Source organism: Tenrec ecaudatus, chromosome 5 (assembly GCF_050624435.1).
Source record: "Tenrec ecaudatus isolate mTenEca1 chromosome 5, mTenEca1.hap1, whole genome shotgun sequence".
Lineage (NCBI taxonomy): Eukaryota > Metazoa > Chordata > Mammalia > Afrosoricida > Tenrecidae > Tenrec > Tenrec ecaudatus.
The window spans coordinates 130498481-130521116 of NC_134534.1; the positions used below are offsets into that span (position 1 = coordinate 130498481).

Here is a 22636-nt window from a genome sequence, read left to right on the forward strand (position 1 = left end):
AGAAAATTGTGATTAGAGAACTTTATTTTTAATCGGAATGTTCTAACTCATTTGGCCAGGTAACCTCGTTTTGTGCCCGTCAGTACCTACTTAGAAGCCTTTGGAAAGCACCTGTGTCACGCAAAGGCAGGGAGAAGAGTCCATTTCATCCAGGAAACGAAGTACCTTGTTCTTCTGTGGGAGCTCATCTCTCTTACTTGTATTTCACTTGTTTGCAGCCATTTCTGAGATCTTGGGTGGGGCCAACAGCTAGCAGGGTTGACTGCTCGACTAGAAGATTGAAGGAGCTTCACGTCCACCCAGAAGTGCCTCCAGAGGGAAGCCTGGTGATCTACATCTGATACATCAGCCACTGAAAACCCTGTGATGGAGCAGAGGTCTACTGACCACCCACAGGGCTGCCATGAGTTGGCCTGACAGCAACTGGTGGGGGAGAAACGGCTCTACTGCTGGCAATACGCCAGCTAGCCTTTTAGGTTGGTCTGTTTCTCCGAAGTGGCCTAAGGCGTCACGATTCTCTTTCCTACAGCTGAACCTGGTATCAAGCGTCACACTCTCCAAGTCTGCCTCGGAGGCCTCTCCACAGAGCTTACCTCATACTCCAACGACCCCGACCACCCCCATCACTCCTGTCACCCAAGGCCCCTCTGTCATCACCACCACCAGCATGCACACAGTGGGACCCATCCGCAGGCGGTACTCAGACAAATACAATGTGCCCATTTCTTCGGGTAGGTACTTGAAGTTTGCCTCACACAGACTTGCAATATATCCAATTCTTGGGAGACCAGCCTCTTTTTAAAAAGTGATATTAACAGAACAATGATTCTTATTTAGCAGATATTGCGCAGAACCAAGAGTTTTATAAGAACGCTGAAGTTAGACCACCATTTACATATGCATCTTTAATTAGGCAGGTAAGTAAATTATATCAAAAGGTGTTCATATACATGATGTGTTAAATTGATGAAGTAAATTTGAAACCATTTAGTTTTCAGGCATGCTCAAACCTTTTCTATAAGGTTTTTAAAAACTGCAATATATAACATAATTGCTTTTGATTAAGTATTACAATACGATGTGATTATTAGGAAATTCATTTCACACAACAGTGAAAATGAGCCTGTTTAAAGATGGCAAGTCAATTATCACAAGCTACAGTAATCTCTGATCCCTAGAATTAATCTGAGCTCTAAATAATTACTGAGCTTTAATCAGCTAGTGAAATGTTTTGCATTTCTCTTTGATTCTGCTTTACGAATGACTAATAAATTAATATTTCTGTACAGAAACAGAAATAAAAACTCAAAACAATTAGATAATTCCATTTTGAATTTTGCTATTGAACTCTTAAATACAACCATTAATCTGAGAGATCATTCTGTGAAACCTTTCTTAGGATTTCTCTGAATTCCTGTGATTTTATAGTTTCAAGAAACTAGAAATACAGTTTGGCAGATTTGGTCATAAGGTGTTTTCTTCTGTGGCTGTTTGCTTCACAGGCCATTCTCGAATCTCCAGAAAAGCAGCTAACACTAAATGAAATTTATAACTGGTTCACACGAATGTTTGCTTACTTCCGGCGCAATGCAGCCACATGGAAGGTAAGTTTCCCCTGAGAACGGTTTAGTGTTGATTCTTGCCATTTATAGAGTACAAGTTGTTGATAAGGTAAAGTAGTTGTACTGCAAGGGAGTTAATATTGTTTTGATACAGTCAACTGTAGGACTATTTGTTTGAGGAAATGATTCTCTGATGGTTCAAATGCTCCCATGGAAAATTCCCATTATTGCATTGGGATCAGATGGTCCAACCAGTAAAATCTTCCCTCTCTAGTCATAATTTGTAAAGACAAGAAGGTGGCTGCTCCACCCAGATGCTAAAGTTGCCCTGCAACTCACACCAAACTCATTCTTGACTCAGTTGGAAAGAGGATCTAGCGGAACGTGGCCTTCATTGGCTACGTACGAGACCTGAATGCCCATTTGATGGAGAAAGCTCCAGGATCCAAGAGCTGGCACTTGTTGTGTATGGATGTTACTAAGGGAGACCACAGAATCTCATTAAATGTATTTCTGAAAGATTGTCCTCAGAAAGCCACAATGCCCATGGGAGTGAAGAAGCCTCTCAGTTTTGCAGCCTCTGCTGAGAAACCCGTCCAGCTCCCTCCCTCGCTCCATGTTGGATAATTCCCCCACAGGGCTGAGGGCTGCACATGGCATCCCTCATCCCTCCATGGACAGTTGGCTTACAGACCCACTGTCATTTATTCTCTTGTGTTAGTGTACTTAGTGCTCACAAGGTTCTTGGTTTCCACTCTTTCCATGTATTTATCGCACTTTTACAATCTGGATTCTCTGTAGCCTCATGTTGTCGGCCAAATTTTATTCGAGTATATCAGTATCTTCCTTGTGACTTTCTTGAAAGAAAATGAGTTTGACCATAGACACAATTCATCCGCCTCACAGAGGCTGTGAGTATCTATTCTGATCCTTTTATTTCCATCAAGACACTTGGGTGCTAAGGATAGTATGTTGACAATCTTACTTTCTTTTCCCCAGCCTCCCTTGAGAGATTAAATACAAAGCACACTAGTTAAGAGTTTTCAGAACCTTGGGTATATAAACACAAAGCATATGTTGTTAAAATTACCTTTTATTGCGAAAAATTGCCAACATTTATAAGATAGAAATATGTTTAAACTCCGATCTCGAGACTTAACTTTTTCCCAAGAATTTTTTTCAAAACCCCACCCCCAATCCTAGATGAAGTCCTTTATTTATACTGTAATCAAAATTGAGAAGCGCTTCAATTTCTAGTTACTGTATACGTGGATGTGTAATCTCGGAACACATAACGCTGGGCGATCTTCAGAAATCTTTTTAGTTGTGTCCCTTTCTGTATTTGGGCCGTGTATTGTAAAATAGCAGACTGATGAGCATGAGGAGGACTGTAGATTGCTTTCCCAGTCATGGCTCCTCTGCGTTTAAGTGCTCTTGCTGCCTTTCTTAGGAAGCTTGAATGGGTTTATTTTAGCCTCCTTGTTGCAGGTCTAGGAGCGCATTTCAGGCCCTTACGCAACATAAAATAAATACTTATTAAAGGCCAGGCTAGACTTCACATAGACGTTTGTCCTCCCAAAGACTTAGTCATCTCGACCCCCTCCAGAGTCACCAGTTGTAAGAAGCACTTTTCAAAGTACCGGAGTTGGCCACCTTTCAGGGAGGGAGGGAATGCTACAGGTGGAGGGAGAGGGAGAGGTGATGGTCGTGCCCTCGTCCCCTGGAGAAAGACCCCTACTCATTTATCATCATCAGAGTTATCAGTACAAGGCCACAAGTCTATTGGGAGTGCCCTCACATCCCTTGTTTACTCTCGGCCAGTAAGCTCCATCAGGAGACCTAAAGCAATGATGCCATGCTTATGACCATCCCTAGCAAGTGTTGTGCATTTTCCTGAAACCCAAAAGAAAAATCAGATGTTTAGAAGTTCCTCACCCTTCCCTTCAGGTCCTCCTTTCTGATGCACTGTCAGAGGTCTCACCAGAAGTGAGGTGTAACTGTAGGAAAGAAACACGTTATCAGGAGAAACCATCAGTGACAGCATTACCATCATTTTGTCTTGGAGAGTTCTTCCCATGTGTTCCTTTGGGATTTATTCAGTGCAGATGTTTTCCAGGAGTAAGGGAAAATAAAATGGGAATGGACTTTGGAGTCTTTAGTGACAAACAAGATAATCTCAAAACAAAAAAAAAACTGTACGGGCTAACTTACAATAACTCTGGGAAATGTGACATAGCCTGATGATGATGGATGCTGTTCCACAGGTGATACTCTCAATGGTAATTGTCCTATTGGGGATATTAACCTCAATCAGAGAAAACCACAGAAGGTCTCATAACCCAAAACTGCATTTAACAATGTTAAACAAGTTGTCATCTTTCATATATGGAAAAAAATGCCCAATTTGTATGAACTCAGAGAGCAACAGTTTTTTATTCGTTACATGTTTCCTTATTTTGAAATTCTATTAACAATTTTGGGTGTATACTGTGAAACCTATTTGGGAGCTAGGATACATATTAAAAAATTTTTTTTTTCACGTAATGACCAGAGACTAGACTGAAATGCCAAAGTACAATTCCTTATTTTTGGTTTTTAGAATTTGGTTTTTGGAAGAGACACCCATAACCACCAGAAGGTCCACCACAGGGGTGGCAGGTCCAGCTCTTTGGGGGTGGCTTTGCAAATGTGGACTGTTAGGCTGAATTTACTGATGCATTTGGAGTCTTTTCTTATAGAAAATATAATGTTTTCTCTTTTATACTTGCTGCAGAATGCAGTGCGTCATAATCTTAGCCTTCACAAGTGTTTTGTGCGAGTAGAAAACGTTAAAGGGGCAGTATGGACAGTGGATGAAGTAGAATTCCAAAAACGAAGGCCACAAAAGATCAGTGGGTACGTCCACCATGTTTGAACTTCTTAGCCTAGCTTGGATTGTGCTAACAAGTATAATGTAGAGGCTTTGGCTGCTAGACGGTGCTAGACCAATGAACCGGTTTCACGTTGTCTCAGTTAAGGGAAGCAAAAAAGCATTTCATCCCTCCTGTTTTGTATGCCCACCGGTCCCCTGCCCTGCTTGCTGGTCTTTGTTGCATCACATGCTAGTAGCTTTTAGGTGGCAATGCATATTAACCCTCACAAACCATTTGCTTATGCTTATTGCATTTTATTTTCTTTTTCCTGTTCCCTGTATTGGATGTCTGTTCTGCCCCCAACCCCGTCTCCTTTTGTTGCCACTCCATCTCCTTTGCTGCTGCTCCTACCCCAGGGTGCCATTCGCACCAACCTCTCACTGCATAAGTGCTTTATCAGAGTAGAGGATGAGTTTGGGTCCTTTTGGACAGTTGATGATGAAGAGTTTAAACGTGGCCGCCATATTCAACGAGGCCGTCCTCGCAAATACTGCCCCGATGAAAACTTTGACGAGCTTGTCGCACAGTAAGAGCCTTTACTTGCTTTTGTTTTTTTTCTGCTGTTGCTTTGGCTTTGCATGGTTGACCATCCCCTGTAGTTGTGCATTTCACCATGTAGCAGTGCCACGCTGTCTGCAACGCAACGGAATCGTGTGATTTGTCCGTGTAATTCTCCCACTTCTCTTGGGAACACCAGTGCCTTGAATAATGCTTTTTTGTCGTCTTCGATGCAAATACTGATTGTGTCTCAATCTGGCAGCTTCCGGGTACCCTGAAACTAAAGACTTTTGCGTGACCCACAATTCCTCCAAGTGAAAAGGGGAAATTCTTATTTAAAGTTAGACTGTGCATTTAATGGGGTTAACTTCTTTGCTCGCTCAGCATAATGACGTAAATGCAATGAAAAGAATGATAGAATGCTTCAGCCACAGGAAAGAAATTAATAGCAGTGCGCTATCCTTCCTTTAAAGGCCACTGACAAGTGGAGGTAATTTCCTACTGGAAGCCACTCCTTTCCTTCGGGCTCCTGCCTGGTTGTGTAGTGTGTTGACGCTTGCTAGTCTAGACAGTATCTTGCCTGAATTCAAATATTCCTGACACCTCCCTTACTGGGCTCTACCAGAAGGCGGCTTGAATTCCTGAATTTCTGTGTCCTGAGGAATGCCCACACCCGGTCACAAACGGCGCCTTCGGGGTGCTTCTCCAGAGTCACCCTGCCATTTAGTCACATAGCCATGCTAGAGCTTAAATCCTGAAGATGCTTGAGGCTGGATGCCACCAGCTTGTTCCTGGGAAGCCTTGCCATCAGCTTGCTGGCCCCATCCCCAGCCTGTTAGTAGTTAGCCAGAAATTTACACCCACTTTCCACAAATGGCCAGCTTGGTTTCCAGAGGTGTTCCCACAGACCAGCCAGCCCTCTAAACCAGGGAATAGACAGAGGGATGGATCAAGCCTGACTTTTCTTGGAGTTAGGCATGCGGGTGGGGGAGGGGGGAAGCTCTGATTTAGAAGGAGACCAGGAAGCGTGACAAGAAAACTGAAGCTCAGAGCCGGGGAGTCGATCGCCTTTAACTCTGAGTTTTTATCTTTCTTTTATGCAGTAACCCTTCCCTTATTAAAAACATGCAGAGCGGCCACGCCTACTGCACACCTCTCAATGCGGCGTTACAGGTAAGATTAATGGCCAGCCCGCATATGCAACAGAGGCACACGCCTTCCCCCACGCATTTCAAAATATATTAGCCTCGCTCTAATTAGATATTAAAGTTTAATTCCGTTAAACTTTTTTCTTAAGTGCACAAAGCATCGTGCTCCCTGGAGGCAAACACATCGGGCTGCTTCAGCATTAGCAGGATGCTTAGCATTTTGAATATTGTGGCAAAAAAATTAAAAGTTCACTTATTAATATTTATCAGCAGTATCATAATTTCCATCCTCTTATTTCAGAATTTCACTTGAGGCAAGAACACCGCAAGTGTAATTACTCCAGCGCAGCTATTAACGTGCTGGATGACAGGCCACTGCGCCACATGGCCTTCTATTGTTCACAGGCTTAGAGAGAGCCGAGCCTTTTGTTTCTCCTCCCCTAAAGTCTGTGTGCCCCTCTTCGGTTTGAGGGATCTGGATTTGGTTTGCTTTGGTCGAAGTAAACAATTTGGGTAGGTGTTTCAGCTCAACCCTTAGGTTCCAAACAAAATGTTCAAAACACAGCTGGCCTGTCTCCTGACACCAACCGCGCCCTCCTTGTCTAACCAGCCTTCTAGAGGCGGAAAGCTCTGGGGTGGTTGCCTCCCAGTGGGGGTTATAAGGCCAGGCCTGGCTTCCAGCGTGTCTCCTCTACTCTCTCAAGTCTAGAAGAACACTCCAGTATCCCTTCATTAAAGTGTGCCACGCAACAGTTGATCGGGTTCAGCAGTATCCTGCTCCACCTGTTCTAGAAGCGCAGAGATACTCTGGTAACTACAGAATGGCATCTTCTCGGATGGGGTAAACATGTACATGCTCAACAAACAGCTTGCTAAAAAGATGGCAGCCATACTCACCAGGGGATGAGCCTGTGATCCACTACTACAAAGAAACATTCTTGAAAACCCCTGCCGTCCATTCCGACCCTTAGTGACGCCCACAGAGCAGTGGTTCTCAACCTTCCTCATGCCACGACCCTCTGATACAGCTCCTCTAATGTGGTGACCCCCAACCATAGCATTATTTTTGTTGCTACTTCATAACTCTAATTTTGCTAATGTGATGAATCCGGTGGCCCCTGTGAAAGGGTCGTTCAACACCCAAACAGGACGCGACCCACAGGTGGAGAACCGCTGCTATAGATGGTAGTGTCCCAATCTTATTTGACCTATTGCCCCCTTTTCAGGAGGGGACAAGAGAAACAACACACTGCACCCCCTTGCCATTTAAAAACTGTGATACTGTAGTCCATAGCCCAGAATGAAGAATGGGTACCTGCTTTGGCAGGACTAGTGGTCCCCCCACCCCCGCCAGGCGTGAGTGTCACCCACCCTGTAAACGCTGCAGGAGGGTTCTAAGAGCGCACATGTATACGGGAGCAAACCGCCTTGTCTCGGCCATGGAGGGGCCTGGTAGGTCTGAATCTCCAATGTCCTTGAGGTTAGCACCCCAGTGCGTAACCCGGCACACCGTGGTGGCTCTTCGAGCAGCCCCATAGAGGAGACTTGGTGGCACTACCAACAGCTCAGACAGGGCCTGTTCTAAAGATAGAGCTAGCACTCATAGTTCTATCCCAGGACATACGCATCTTCAGCAGGGTCAGTGGGACTCCGAAATGGAGTCTTGGCATTTACAGTGGCACATGGCCCTCCAACGACACAGTGGTCCTGATGGTCATTGGGGGCAGAATGGGTAAAAGTCGAAAATAAAGGGGTGGGGAGGAGTGTAAAAACAGGCTCCTGACCAAGGTGGTCATGAAAGATGATTTGAAACACTGCGGTCTGGGGAACGAGGAGGGCCTGGTTGACTGTTTATGAATCAGACCTGTATTTACGGAGCACATCCCTCTGCCAAGGCCGCTCCTCGGAGGCCCCAGGCCTCCACAGTAGATGGCCCCCCTCAGCGCAGCTACGGCCCAGAGGCAGTTCATGCACCTGCCTTTGCAGCCGTCATTCAGTCATTTTTAGCCCGAATCAAACTTAATCGGAGAAACAACTTCCTGCCTTTCTTTTAATTACTTGTAGTTTACACCGTAACTTTAGAAAAGCAAACGAAAGCTCGCTTAGGTGCCGCCACTGTAAATACCACCCATTAGTGACTTACTCTCCCTGGAGTCTTGTGAAGTGTGCATTTAAACCCCGCTCTGTGTGGAGTCATGTTGAGATTACAGGCAGTGATCTCGGCCCTCTGGATTCTCTTCGTACGTGACTCATTTTAAGTTTCATCTCCAAACATGTATTTTGGGCATTCTCTGTGCCCTTTCTGATTTCTTAGAATGGCCCACAAGGCCTCCCAGCAGTGTCCCAAGGGTATTTTATGCCTATATGAATCTCAGGAGTCAAACCCGCTCCCCGTGAACTCGTACACTCAGTCAGTAGACAGTATCACAAGACAGCGCGCTGGTGTGCAGATATAGTGCCGACTCTGCCAGCAGGCTTTCCTTCTCATGATCGCCCCCTCCATTTTTCAAGAAAAGTAGAAATGATAATGGAACAATCTCTCTTAAAAAATACTAGAGCAACATAATGGATTATGATATACAACATATAAAATAGGACAGCAGAATCCACTACAGAAATAAAACATGGGACTTGAGACAGATTGCATTATGCTCTGAAAAAGTGGAGTAACTAAGGGTAACCGTAAAGCTTTGTATTTATAGACTGCTCTCACCCCCCTTCTCCCTCAAGTATCCGGGAGCGTGTAACACATGCTGGGAGCCATGGAACTTACCCAGACTCTGCACCCATAACTGAAACACCTTGTCTGTGTGTGCGGGGGTAGAGGGGTGAGGAGGGGGTGGGTTCAGATGCCTCCTACTGTGCATCGCACCGTTTGTGTAGAATTAAGTATGTTCTAAAAATCATTACTTCGAAGTGGACATCAGCCACAAAAAAGGAACCACTCTGTGAGGCATGCATGGGTTGATGAACACTTTTCTAGCCTTAGGTGGGATGGTTTGGTCATTCCACAAAGAGCTTCCAGGTGACTCTGAAGCATGTGCGGTCCAAACCAGTGACCATCAGGAGGACTCCAATTCCGAGTGACCCCACCCAGGCCCGTCCGAGGAGCACAGTTCTACACGTGTGAGCGAGCGTGAGCTGGATCAACTCGGGGGCAGCTGCTTTCTAGTTATGTAAAACCAAAAGGAAGAGAGCTGGCATTTCTTCACTTGCCTTGTCCTTGTTTGACATGCAAAGACCAATGTCAGCTTTCGGGGCAGGTGTAAATCCTGGCCTGTTGGAGGCTGCCACCCCCACAACTGCCGTGCTTCCAGATTCTGACCCTGTCAGAAAGGAGGAGCCCTGGTAGGGCACAGTAGGCTGGTTACACGTTCAGGTGCTAACTGCAAGGTCAGCAGTTAGAACCTACTAGCGAGTCTGAAGGCGAAAGATGGGGCTTTCTGCTCCTATGAAAGGCACATGGCCGCAGAAGCCTCAGCACGGCAGTCCTCCTCTGTTGTGTAGTCACTAGGAGGCAGAAGTAACTCAGTGGCGGTGGACTTGGTTCATCCCTGTCAGGGAGGATGCTAGCCTAGAACACTAGAAATCGAGCATGCTCATAGGGACACAGTCGTAGGTACATTTCAGTTTGGGGCTTGAGAAGCTATATCCAAGCGAAAGATAGCCCCATTTCGGGGGGGACCCTCATTGTTACCATGTAATCATAAAGGTACCTTGTGATACTCCTAGGGGAAAGTGCTTGGTTTTGATCCTCCTAGCTCAGCGGTCTCAACCTATGGGTTGCAACCTCCTGGGGGGGGGGGGTGTCACCCGATTCATAACAATAGCAAAATTAAGGTTATGAAGTAGGAATGAAAATACTTTTATGGTTGGGGGGGTCACCACAGCATGAGGAACTGTATTAAAGGAAGGGTGAGAACCACTGTCCTAGCTGAACTGCCTTAACTGATCACAGGGCTGTCTCAAACACCGGTAGCAAAGACACTTGCCCAGCTGCAGTTTGCAAGGAAAATCATTCTAGCACCTGCTTTTATTCCTTGATCTGCCCAAGAAAAAAAGAGAACATGATAAAAAAGCTTTATAGCAATTAGGAGTGGTCTATGTGTTGGAGGGGGGGGAGGGCTGGAGGGGGGGGGTTCTTAATGCAAATTAGTGCTGAGCTGTTGGACAGCAGTGAGTGCTCAGAGTGAGTTCACCACATCTGAAAGTTGAATTGGTGTTCCTCATTGTGAAAATTAAACAAACTCCGTGACATAGCGACCCCACAGTACAGAGCAGAAGGGCCCTGTGGCCTCCCGGGACCATCACTGTTTACGGGAGGAGAAGGCCTCATCTTTTGGGAGAAGAAGATCAATAGACAAATTCAGAATCGGAGGGAAGGGAAAAGCAGTGGGCTAGCAAGAGTTCCTTTACCACCAACACTGTTAGGTGGGTGAGCGTAGGTTTTCCTTCCGGCTTGTGGCTGCAAGGTGTTGTGGCTGTGGGATGTGTACTGAGAGACTCCAGTGGTTACAACAGGCAGACCCCTGCATGCTAGCTGTGCGACCTTTCTGGCTTCATTCTTGGCACCGACTTTTTTCTCTAGAGCCAGGATTTCTAGAATATTTTGGACTCTTGTATGACTGGCCAACTGAAGTCGCCATGCCAGATTGTCTTGTGATTGCACTTTTCTCATTACGCTGGGAAGCCAGGCACAGTGTATTCTGCAAGAGGACCGTTTTGATAAATCTTGGTCTAATTACAGCTGCCAGTTTGTGAAAAGTCTGGCCTCTCTAATGAAATGGAAAGGCAATGGGTTTTAATTACCACCCAAAGGAAGTCAGCATTGTTGCTTGAATCTAGTCATGTTCTTGAGGATTTTCTGCATTTCAGAATGGGTGGCCGGTTCATTTAAATGTAGTAAGCGGGGAGTGCATGTCCCACCCCCAGTGTTTAGAATTGGCTGCAGCCCCACCCCCCACATCTTTTGCTGACATCCATATGGAGTGGCTTTGTCACCTCGAATAAGGAAATGCTGAAATACCCAAAAGAAATTAGATTTCAACCTTCCTTTTACCCTGGATTTTTCTCTTCAGTCCTAAAATTCCCAGAGAGTGATCTGAATCAGAAAGGCGCATGGCTCTGCTTCCGTCAGTCCTCCCAAATGACTATAGAGATTCAAAGACGATTAGAACGGAAATGAGGAAGGAATGATGGAACTTCATTCCGATTCTATAATCTCGTCTTACTCTACAGGATCTCTAAGAGGTAAATGTTTATGGAAGTTCTCATAAATTGAGCTGCGCAGCCAGAATAATCTGATCAAATCTCTAATATCCAATAGCGGAGTCATCAAAACGGATAAAGAAATGAAAATCCCATTATATTTCACTGTGATCTGGAAATATTCAGTTCCTCCTGAAAAAAAAAGGAGGGGGGCACGCCTCAGACATGAACCTCTTATTAGATAGCCTCTTCTAAACCACATGACTGCCCAGAAGGGCCAAATTGAATCCTTCCTTATTCCAGTGATTCGGTCCCTGCCACAGCTAGTGCTTCCAAACCAAGCTTGGCACATGGGCCACAAGTCTGCCTCGTAACACCAAAGTCCTCTACAGCCAGTGCTCACTTGCAGTTGCCAGCCACACGCCAAGGAAGTGAACCTGGAGATGGTTGTATGTGCCACAATGAGCGGTTCCCTTCCCTGGGCGTGCCTTTGTCTTCATAAATGTTCTCTTGCTTGATGTCAGGCTTCGATGGCTGAGAACAGTATACCTCTATACACTACCGCCTCCATGGGAAACCCCACTCTGGGCAGCCTCGCCAGCGCCATACGGGAAGAGCTGAACGGCGCGATGGAGCACACCAACAGCAATGAGAGTGACAGCAGCCCTGGCCGATCCCCTATGCAAGCCCTGTGAGTACCGTGCCATTGGGAGAGCTGTGCTCTTCGTGTCCACGAGCCCTTCTCTGTCTCTTCACACCCTTCTGCCTTCTCTGATTGCCGGCAGTCCGGATAGACGGTCATGCTTCTGGAAATGTTTAGCTCAGTTCATGCACAAGCGGCCATGTACTAATTTTCCTTTTAAAAGCCATCGGTCTCATTCAGCCAAGACAACAGGAAACATGCGTACTAGATCGGTTTCTTCTCCTCTTCAAATCAGGAGCCAAACCCCTTTTTACTCCTAAAATTAGGATACACGTCTGTGGAACGCTTTGCTGTGGGTTCAACTCTCGGACTTACTGACCCATCAGAGAAGATGCCCGGTTGCCCGGTGGTGGCCTCAGCGAGCGTGGCACTGAGGCGTCTTCACCAGGAAGGAGGGCGGTGGTTAATAGATTGCTCTTAAAATCTCAAAAGGAAAACGAGAGCATTCTAGCAGCAGACGGTGGCAGGGCAGTGAGTGCACCACATACCAGAGACGGCACGGGTGATGGCTAGCCGGTGGGCTGTGAGTGGCATCAGGCCCCTGCTACTGGGGGTGGGGGGGGGGAATCGATGTGGCTGTGAATAATGACTCGTCTTCCAGGACAGTGAGAAATGGGGAGAACGATGCCCCAGCAACCCACATGATAGGGTGCACGGAGGATGCTATGGACTGACCCTCAGACTCTGGTGCTTGCTAACACATGCCCCCGAGTGTGTGTCGTTGCTCTAGAACGGGCCGCTTGTCCACACATCATTCTTGCATTGCTGACCAACATTTTATTTTAAGGTAATCCGAGTGATCAAAATGGAGAATGTGACCTCTGGCAATTAGAAACAGAATGAATTGGCATCTAATGATAACAAGGGGGAAAGATTATATAAAACAAGCTTTCTGCCAGCATAATTGGAGGGCTCAGGGAATCTGAAACTTGATTTCCTAGTATTTGAATTTCATGTCCAACGTGCTTTGAAAAGGATCTTTAAAGATGGAAATACTCATTTTTAATTTATATGAACAGTGTCTTTGCTGTTCACGTTTGAGACTGTGTTTATCTTTCACAAGGATGATGCCGTATTTCATCCTCCCTAAAGCATCCTGGTGTTTCTGACTTTATTGTTAGAACACTCATCTTCATCTTTAAATCACTGTGGTGACAGGAGTATTGACTCAGACATTGCGGAAGTTCACACCAAGTATAAATTGGCATAGAAGCTACTTCAAGAAATACTCATTTGAGCCAAACTGTCTGAAGTGATTAAATAGGAGAGAGAACATTGCTCATGCTCTGTAAGGACTCAGAGGGTTAGCTGGTGTAGATGTCCCTGTTGCTTAGGGCAAAGCATCTTTTAAGCAAGAGAAAGGAGACGAGTGAGATGAAAACCTCGGGTGTGGTGGTCTCACAGTGGGCCTAAGACCGCTGCACCAAATAGAGAGAGCCTCGCTGCCTGCCTTTGGCTAACAGCTTGGAGTGAAGCCCAGTCTATCACCCCCAAAATGTTTGTAGCACTCATTAGATTTTTCAGTGCAACTGAAGGTTCAACTGCTTCCCCTTTCTGAGGAAAACCTACACAAAGACATCGAATCACAGGCAGTACGTTGCTCAACTCCCGCAAGTTACACTGTTTGCCGAACATCATTCTGTGCCCACAGCAGATGCCCTGTGCTTGTTGTATCGTGGCTACTGACCGGCACTGCCCCTGGCCCCATACTTCCAGTAAGCGAGCTCTTTATAATGGCCTAGTTTGCATTCTTGTCAGAGATGCATCCCCTGCTGTGATGCATACTGTGTGGATTTTGTTTTTCCTTGCTCCCATCTATCAGAATAATTCGAGCCTTGAACTTTGCAGCAAGGTTTAAAGGAACTTGTTAGTAAGGCAGTCCCGCCAGTATGTGGTGCAAAAACAGAACTCTTCGTTCTTACCCTTCCCATGACACTCAAATGCCACTACATTTAGCTGTTCTCGTTTGAAACACAAGAAAGCAGCCACGAAATGGCAGCTTTGGGCATTGCACTTCTACCCTGGTGGTAGCTAAAGGTGCTACAAAGCGAACTCTGCCATGCTGTGCGCACCTCCAGAACATGCCTGCAGCCACCAGTCAGCTTCATGTAAAAACTCTTGTGTTCCCAGAGTGGCTAAACAAAGGACTTACTCAGATGTGAGGAGAAGGGAAATGGGCGCTTCTGCAGAGCGACTCACCGGCAGTCCCTTTCAGAAGTGGGCCCTGGCAAGGAGTGGGCGAGGTGTCCACCGGGAGGAAGGTGCGCGGCTCCAGGGGCGTGGACACCCAATGGGTGTACAGACAGCATGGTACCTGGTGGAGAGTGCATCTTCTCTGAAGCACTGAATGCCTGCACTATTTTTGCCACATCCCCTGGAGGGTTGGGTTATCTGCTAGTCTCAGGAAACACCCTGAAATGGGATAGGAGTTTTCCAAAGCCCAAGTATCTAACCTGATTGTGTTGTGGCTTTGTCACATCAGAGCCCTGGTCAGTAAGCATTTTGGGGCCCCTTTGCACATTAGTATACCTTGGGGTGGAACCGACAGGCACAGCGGGTCATGTGACCTGTGTCTTGGGGGCTAATAAACCGTCTTTATGAATTTGGTCTCCAAGTTCAAAGGAAGAAACAGAATCTTCTTTAAATGCTGTCTGCTCTGCTCTCCAGACATACAGATGGTTTGCTTTACTTCCTCCCGAGCAAAGCATTTGCTAATGTTTGAGAATTTTAAAGGAAAAACTCTTAAAACGGTTCCGTTTCTTCGCACACCCATCTCCTTCTTAAGGGTGTAGCTCACCCTACATCACCGAAATCAGGTGTGTTAACCTGAAAAGATTAAAAGGACTGAACAGACGCATTGCCATCGAGTCCATCCCAACTCACGCCACCTGATAGGATAGGGTGGAACTGCCCCTGTGTGTTTCCAAAACTGTAACGCTTTACTATAATGGAGAGCCTCATCTTTCTCCTGCAGAGCAGCTGTTGGTTTCGAACTGCTGACCTTCTGGTTAGCAGGACAGTGCATAACCTACTCTGCCACCAGGGCTCCTTAAAGCGCTGATTACAATGGGCATCAGGCCCTCAATACTGGACTAAGTGAAACACAGACCCTGTGCACTGACCACCAATAGAGCCATGGGATGTGTGGCGATAAAGAGGCTCATGTATGAAATTAGCAGCTCTCAACAGTGAAAATAAGAAAATGTAGCACAGAGATGTTCCCTTTTGTCAGGAATCCAAGAAATACAATTTAAGGCAACCTGAGCCTTACTACCTGCTTAGCAACAAAATATTTTTAAAAGACAAAACGTAGTGCTGATGAGACTGAATCTGAATTGACATTGCCCTTGGAAAGTAGTACCACAGCAAATCATAGGAACCATAAACCTGTTTCGACCTTTGCTCCAACAATTCCATTCTCAGAAATGTATCCAAAGGAGGTAAATCAACAGAAGAAAGGAGATTAATGGGTACAAATGGGCTCTGTATTATATAAATAGCCAAAGTGGGGCAAAGGACAACCACCGCAGGATTGAGAGGAAGACTCGGCGAGGCAGATTGACAGAGTGGTTGCAACAATGGGCTCAGACATAGCGTGCCCTTGCGTGGCACAGACCAGGCAGTGAGGGGGTTTCGTTTGTTGTCAGAGCCGACTCAACCACGCGGAACAACGAAATCTCCTGTAACTAAAGCTTACCGCGAAGCTCGCAGGATAAGAGAGAGTGACCGAGGGAGGTGTGGCACCAAGTGAAAGGGGACAGGCACAAACACAGACAGACAGGTTATTAATGTTTGTTTGTTCAGGAAAACAACATGCTTGGTTTCCCCCCAAAAGAACGCACAGAGTTTCCCCAGGAAGGCTGCAAGCTGCGAGGACTCTCCCTAGTTTAATCTCTGCGTGGCTGTCCTGAAATCTGGGAGGGGAGCCCACCTCTTCTGCCCCACCGCGACCCCTCGTGTTACACAGCCAGCCCTGGTCTTCCTACAGAACCACCAGTAAACAGGAACCGGGACCACATGTGAAGGGCACTGTGCTGCAGCAAGACTATATTTTATTTTGCCAAGTTTTATTATTACTTTTTAAAAGTAATATGGGCTCAATTATTTTTAAAAGCTATTTATACTGACATCTACCCCCAAACCCTACACAGCGCTAATTTTAGAGTCGATTGGTTTTCTGAAGTTGCCGCTCTTCCAGGGCAGTCAGTACACTCCGCTGTTTGTTTTTAAATGGTTCACGCAGCCTTTGGGTTTACATACATCGTGAATTATTTACGAAGCCAGCCATCCCAAGCACCGCCTCGTAGTACCGATGCCTGATAATGTCAGTTTTAAAAGTCCTCCCTCTGCAGCCTGTCCTAGTGATGGGACTGGTTTTGTTTTTTTAAACGTGGGTGGTTCTTTTACATATCAAAAGCCCTGCCACGAAAGAAAAGTAATTTGTATTTGCAAAGGATTGGTTGTAAATATGATTTACGAACAACATTTCTCAATTGTTATGGGAGAGGTTTCGTGTGATCAGCCACCAGCCCCTCGGAGTGAACCGTAATGAGAGAGCTGGCAGATCTCATCACGGCCGCACACAGCCGGGTGGCTGCAACCAGCCGGGCCTCGTGCTTTGCCTTGTTTACGGCTGACAGCGGTATTATTCCGAGAGGGGCTCTGCTTTCTTATCGTATTGTTGTGTGGAGCGCGCCTTTTCCTCTCCGCTTGTGTTTCCTGGCAGGGCTTTTCTTGCCTTATTGACAGTTTGTAAAAATATGCATTAATTTGGAGTTTCAAGCATGTATCATGGTGTCTCTTTGCTGTGTTTGCTTGAAGTTGATTAATGATAGACCCTCGCTTGGGGTCGTCCTCCGGAGAGTTCTCTCACAGGTTCTGCATGTTAACTAGCAAAGCAGCACACACCGCAAGCCGCGGTCAGCGCAGCCTCCTGCGCGCTGCAGCCCCTCCGCCCAACGTTGACTCTCAGATCCCCATTTTATGTCATGATCCGAGGGTTTGAATCCAGCCACCATGTGGAACCTTTGTCCCAGGCAGACCTGCTGAGTCAGCCTTGGCGTCGTACCCGGGTGCCGGTGCTCACGCGCCAATGTGAGAATCACCGCTGTGCAGAAGCGGCTGCCTCTTCCCAGAATAGCACTGCCCCGTGGAGCACGCTGAGGTCGTGGAAACACTCTGCTTCTGTGCTGCCTGCGGTCCAGCGTGCCAGACACCAAGCACGTGTGCCCAGTGGGCAACTGCAAGGTAGTTGGTGCAACTGAAGAGCTGAGTTTTAAGTCTCCTGTCATGTTTGCCACCATGGAGCACTGGGCACCCAGTGTGCCTGCTGTGTGTGTGTTGCCCACAGAGACAGCCGCTTTGTCCTGTGTCAGACTGACCGCTTCTTGTCTCTTGCAGGCATCCCGTACACGTTAAGGAGGAGCCCCTGGATCCAGAAGAAGCAGAAGGGCCGCTATCCTTAGTGACAACAGCCAACCACAGTCCAGATTTTGACCACGACAGAGATTATGAGGACGAACCAGTACATGAGGACATGGAGTGAGGGGCGAGGCGGGCTGACCCCACAAGAGTGAAGATTGGGGCAAAGCAAACAAACAAACATAACCCGTCAAAAGCTCGCAGTGACCCCGTTCTCCGTTTGTTGTGCAGGCTGGAGGAGGTTCACTGCATTTTGACAACTCTGAAATGTGTTAACTCTTAGTGCCATCAAGAATCCCATTTGGGAGTATTTTTGATTTTTCTACTTTTTGTTGACAAAAGGAATTTGTACTCTGTGCATTGGATGGACTTGTTTGGTACTTGGGATTTCCCTCTCTTAGCAGTCATCATCAGTGTTGTAAGTTTGTTCCACTGCTTCACTTCTAGCAGCAGACTCGGAACTGCAGTCCTGCCCGTGTTGGACACTGGGACCCCAACGGAGCATGTACGCACCTCTGCGCTGCAGACCAAGCCTTTGCCCAGAATTTAAGGATCCCAATGGACGACCTATTTGCACAGTACTGCATGTTGATTATCACTGCCTTTACTCCTATGGTTTTTTTTGTTTTGTTTCGTTTTTTTGCTTCCAGTTGGGATGGGGAAGGCCTTTGTGTGTGTATTGGGGGGAGGGGTTACAAATAATTATCCCAAAATTTTTAATGTATTGCTTTTTTTTTTTTTTTTTGCTTCTACTATACCATTTTAAGTTCTGACCTCAGGCCTCCATTCGGGCCCACGGCCTCTTGGAGGTTTCAAGTTTTCTGTACCTTGTGATGAATGTTAATAGGTGTTTTTATTATACAAAGCCGAATGTCATTTCTCGTTCGTAGTTTTCTGTCACTCATTCCATTTTCCCTCAGACATCACCACTGTTTTCTCTCAAGTCAGAAAGCATTCCGGTTTGGTCTTTCTCCCAAAAAAAAAGGTCCCAAATGCTGCACTCTACACATGAAGGTCCTTTCACACAGACGTGACGTCCTGCCAGAAAAAGAATGACTGACAGACAAAGAGAGCGAGCGCGCCACACGCTGGAAACCAGGCAGACCCTTCCACAAAGCAGTATTGGGGACGGAGGGCAAAGGGGTGTGTTAGATTTGTTTTGTTTTTTGGCAGCAACCATCATTCTTAATAAATTGCCACAGCATTTTACCAGCACAAGGAAAGCTAGGCAGCACCCCGGAGGAGAACAAGGTTTGTGTGGGTTTCACTCTCCAGATGAGCAGACTGACCACATGGCCGGGGGTGGCTCTCCCGGGCAGAGCCACCCGGTCCCGGGCCGCAGGCTGCCTTTCCAGAGTGGGCATAAGTTGCTTTGCTTGCGACCTGGCTAGACTGTTGGCTTCCCTGAGGAACTTTGCTGTAAGCAGTGGTGGCGCTGAATTTAAACATCTGTTCAGTCCTGCTTGGTGGTATTAATCTGTCTGAATGCAAATTCGATTTCAGATGGAACTTGTTACAGGCTTTAATGAGGACTGAGTTCAGCACATGCTGAGGTGTTGGTTTCCAGTGTGTAAATTCTGTACTGCAGTTCAGTTTGTTATGCAATACTAGCAGACGGAACCCAGCTTCAGAAACTCACAGTCGAAGGCTGACACCGGCCCTGGGCTCATTGGCAGACAGCGGCTGACAGCACAAGCTGGTGATAGGGCAGGACCGCCTCAGTCTGTACAACCTCTCTGCACGCGTCCATCTGCACCAGGCTCCTGTCACTCATCTATTTATCTAGGGTTGTAAGCTTTCAGTTTCCTTTTAGTTTGAAAGCTTCTAGGAGCTTAATTTATATTTTTATTTTTCTTCCTAAAATTACCAAAGATATTACACAAAGGTAAATTATGTTCTCTGTTTTATGCTTTATCTGATGAAGCCAAATATCCTCTTATTGTTGATCAAAGGAGGCAAAAGAATTTACAGGCAACTGACAAGATATAGGCTATTGCTAACCTGAGAAAGAACTGCTCCTTCACCATAGACTTAAGTTTAGAAGACCAAGTAGTTAATGGAACCAAAGTTGTTACTCCCCCTCCCCCCTTTGGTCTTTCTCTTCATCGCCCCCACCTGCCCCTCCCCACTCCTGCACCTCTACATAGACCAAAACTATTGTTGTAAAGAGAAACTGTAGGCATACTGAAGATACAACTAGGACACAGTATTACAGAATGCTCTAGAAGAAAGGGGGTTCCATTTCAAAAAGAAAAAGTGGACGCATGCCCTTGAAAATTAGGCTCTCAATCAAGGAGACGGCTGGACTCGGAGAGAACAGAAAGTGTCCACAATGGAACTGGAGCGCAGTCGAGTGCGGCTAGGCTAACGGTTTTGTTCACAAGGTAGTGTGCCACTTACGTTTAAGGACAGGGATGGGACCACTGCCTTCGTTCATTCCAGTGTATCTCGGCATATACCCTCCAGTTGTTGGTATGTGTGTTTAATACTTTTTCTTTTCCATTTTTTATGCCCTCCCTAATAAGGCTCCAGTTAGCCTTTTTAGAGAAAAATGAAGGGGGGGGAGTAACACTCCCATCCACTCAGAAGCTTGGTACCAAGATGACGTTGGCAGTTACTTTGGAAGCTTCACTCTGTTTCTGTATGAAGGGCAGTCTGTGGTCATTCAAGACTTGCCCCCGTTTCTCCAGGCAGCTTCATGATGTGCAGGCAGTAGCCAGACAGGGTCATGGGAAGGGGGGGGGCCCTGTGCTTCTAAACTGAGTGGTTGCTGGTTAGTTTGGTATTCAAAAGAGGATAACAATCTGGTAGATTAGTTCATTCTCAGCATGTGTAGCTAGACATGAGTAAAGATAACAGCATGAGAAACTGTTAGTACGCATACCTCAGTTCAAACCTTTTGGGAATGATTAAAATAAAAAAAATACATTTCACTCAGTTGCACTTAGTCGTATGTCTTGCATGCTTAGTCTAAAGACTGTAGCAGAAAAAAAAAAGGAAAATTAGATTGTCCATCTCTTTGCAGGTGTCACAGCCTAGCAGAAGAACCAACTGAAGAAAAAAAGAAAAAATTCTCAGGCTTTACAGCGAGCAGACTTCACTATGATTTTTACAATTCTGATTGTGTATCCCCTGGGTATTCCAGTTGTTCCTTCAGGATGGGGTTCATTCTGTTGTGTACATATATCCCGATGTGTCTGTGTGAAGCTTCGTCTATTTGGGGGGCGGGCAGAGGGTGGTTCTTTTTTTAGATACTGTTCCTAAAAAGGAATAAATGCATACACCTGTTTGTCAAAACACCTTTGCTTTTTTGTGCAACTGCTTTATATTAATGATACTCAAAGAGGGGGAAATAGCTTTGAAAGCAAACAAGCAAAAAGCCAGCTACTGTATGTGGTAGAGGTGCAGACAGCTGCACGTGTATTTGACTTCGTGCACTTGCTGAACGAGTACTGGGTGACATTTCCTGATGTGTGCAAGGGGGAAGCACCCTAAATTTGTGTTCTTTCTTTTCACCTTTTTAAATATGCTTTCCAATTGTAACATCATTGACGGATTTATTTTTCCCTGTTCTCCCGGGTCAGAGCATTTTGTACAGGTTGTGTGTATGTGCTTGCAGTAAGCAGTTTTTCAATACATCCCAGTCCCATTGTGTTTGTCTCTCCACTGCCTTCCTGGCTATCTGAAACAAGTTCAGACATTTGGGAAGAGGGGGGGGTGGGAAAATGGTCTTTTAAAAATGTTTTCTCCTGCTGCAGTAAATATTTCCCATGATACAATTCCAGGGTCATGCTTTCACAGTTGATGAGTGAAGTAGTGATTCGTAATGGGGGTGACAACGAGATGGAACTTTTCTATTAAAAAAGAAAATACTAATACAAGGTGCCAAGATGTACGGGATAATTTGTTACCTTTTTTTTTTTTTTCTTAACTCAAAAGCATAGATGAGGGGACGCAGTCCTGGAACTCACCATCAGGAATGATCCAGCCCCAAGTGCTGACACATTCATGTGTAAAACGAGTTAGGTTGCTCTGTTGGGCCACCTCCGGGCAGTTCCAACATGACGCCCTGCATTCTGCCCAACCTAGCGAAAACCTCCTTGGATTCCTAACCTAAAATAACTGCAAATCACTAGCCAGTTGTTTTCATGAGAGAGACATTCAGTGCTCTTTGCTCTGATCTTCACATTCCAGATTGGAATCAGGAAGAACACACTTGCAAGGATTTGGGTTCCTTTGGGTGACCTTTTGGGAAATGGCAAACCTTCTGGGTGCTTCCAAAGCTGGTCTTGCCTTTTGTTTGTTTGTTTTCCGAGAGTCAAGACTGAATTCTCCAGGCATCCCTCAGGCCAAGTGTGATTCATACAGCGCTGCTTACCCATAAGGCTGGAGGGCAGTTGGTACAGCCTGGACTGTGAGCATGGTGCTTTGGTGTAGCGGTGCTGCCAGTAACCAGGCCCTTTTGTTTTGATAAGGCATCAAAGAAACTCATTCCTTGACATCAACTGTCATTCCATCATTCCATGTGTGTGGGTACAGACAATAAAGAAACGCTGTGTAGTCAGTGCTCATTACTGACTCTGCCATTCTCGAACGCAGTAAAAATGCTGGTCGTTCACACTGGGAGTGTCAGTCCCCACAGCCAAAGTTCCTTTCCCCGCCTGACCTGCTGATGCTGTATGTCAGGCATATGTATTAGGGTTAGCACCAGCTGCTTCTGACGCAGAATTACAATCGGTCTTAACCAAAAGCTTCCATCGTGACGGGGCTGGGGCGAGCTCAGAATTTCAAAGTGCAAGTGCCCACTTTGAGGCCAGGGGTGGGGTCTGGGGAGGGGAGGACGAAACACCCCAGAAACTTGCCTGTTCTCTCACACCCTCGCTTCTTCATCAGATTTTATAAAAGAAAACAAACTGTTTAATAACTGGCATTAAGAGCAAACTAAAATTTCAGAGGAAAGCAAGGTCATGAATAATTCATTAAAATTTCACATCTGCAAGATTAGTCATCCAAATAAAATGCTAATGTCAAAAACATGCACTGTCTATAATATTCTCATCAAGAAATCTCTTTGCATATAATGATAAATGCTTAGATTAGAACAAATGATTTTATAAAAATATTCGATCAAAATTATGCCAGATAAACTATATTGCCTGCTGGAAAAAGAACTCTACTAAAGAA

The 22636-nt window shown here is 46.0% G+C and overlaps 1 protein-coding gene across 7 annotated transcripts in view; it reads left to right on the forward strand.

Moving 5' to 3' along the window:
• FOXP1 (forkhead box P1) overlaps nucleotides 1-21333 on the forward strand; it is a 730731-nt gene extending 709398 nt beyond the window's left edge. For 5 of the 7 annotated variants that reach the window (XM_075549893.1, XM_075549894.1, XM_075549898.1 and 2 more), the window contains 7 exons: nucleotides 530-731; nucleotides 838-917; nucleotides 1503-1604; nucleotides 4336-4457; nucleotides 6076-6145; nucleotides 11853-12019; nucleotides 17432-21333. In XM_075549893.1, coding sequence (XP_075406008.1) covers nucleotides 530-731; nucleotides 838-917; nucleotides 1503-1604; nucleotides 4336-4457; nucleotides 6076-6145; nucleotides 11853-12019; nucleotides 17432-17576 — 888 coding nt within the window. In that variant the 3' untranslated portion in view covers nucleotides 17577-21333. The remainder of the gene's footprint in view (nucleotides 1-529; nucleotides 732-837; nucleotides 918-1502; nucleotides 1605-4335; nucleotides 4458-6075; nucleotides 6146-11852; nucleotides 12020-17431) is intronic. The other 2 variants (XM_075549895.1, XM_075549899.1) reach the window with 1 other exon arrangement.
• Nucleotides 21334-22636: the final 1303 nt, after the last annotated feature.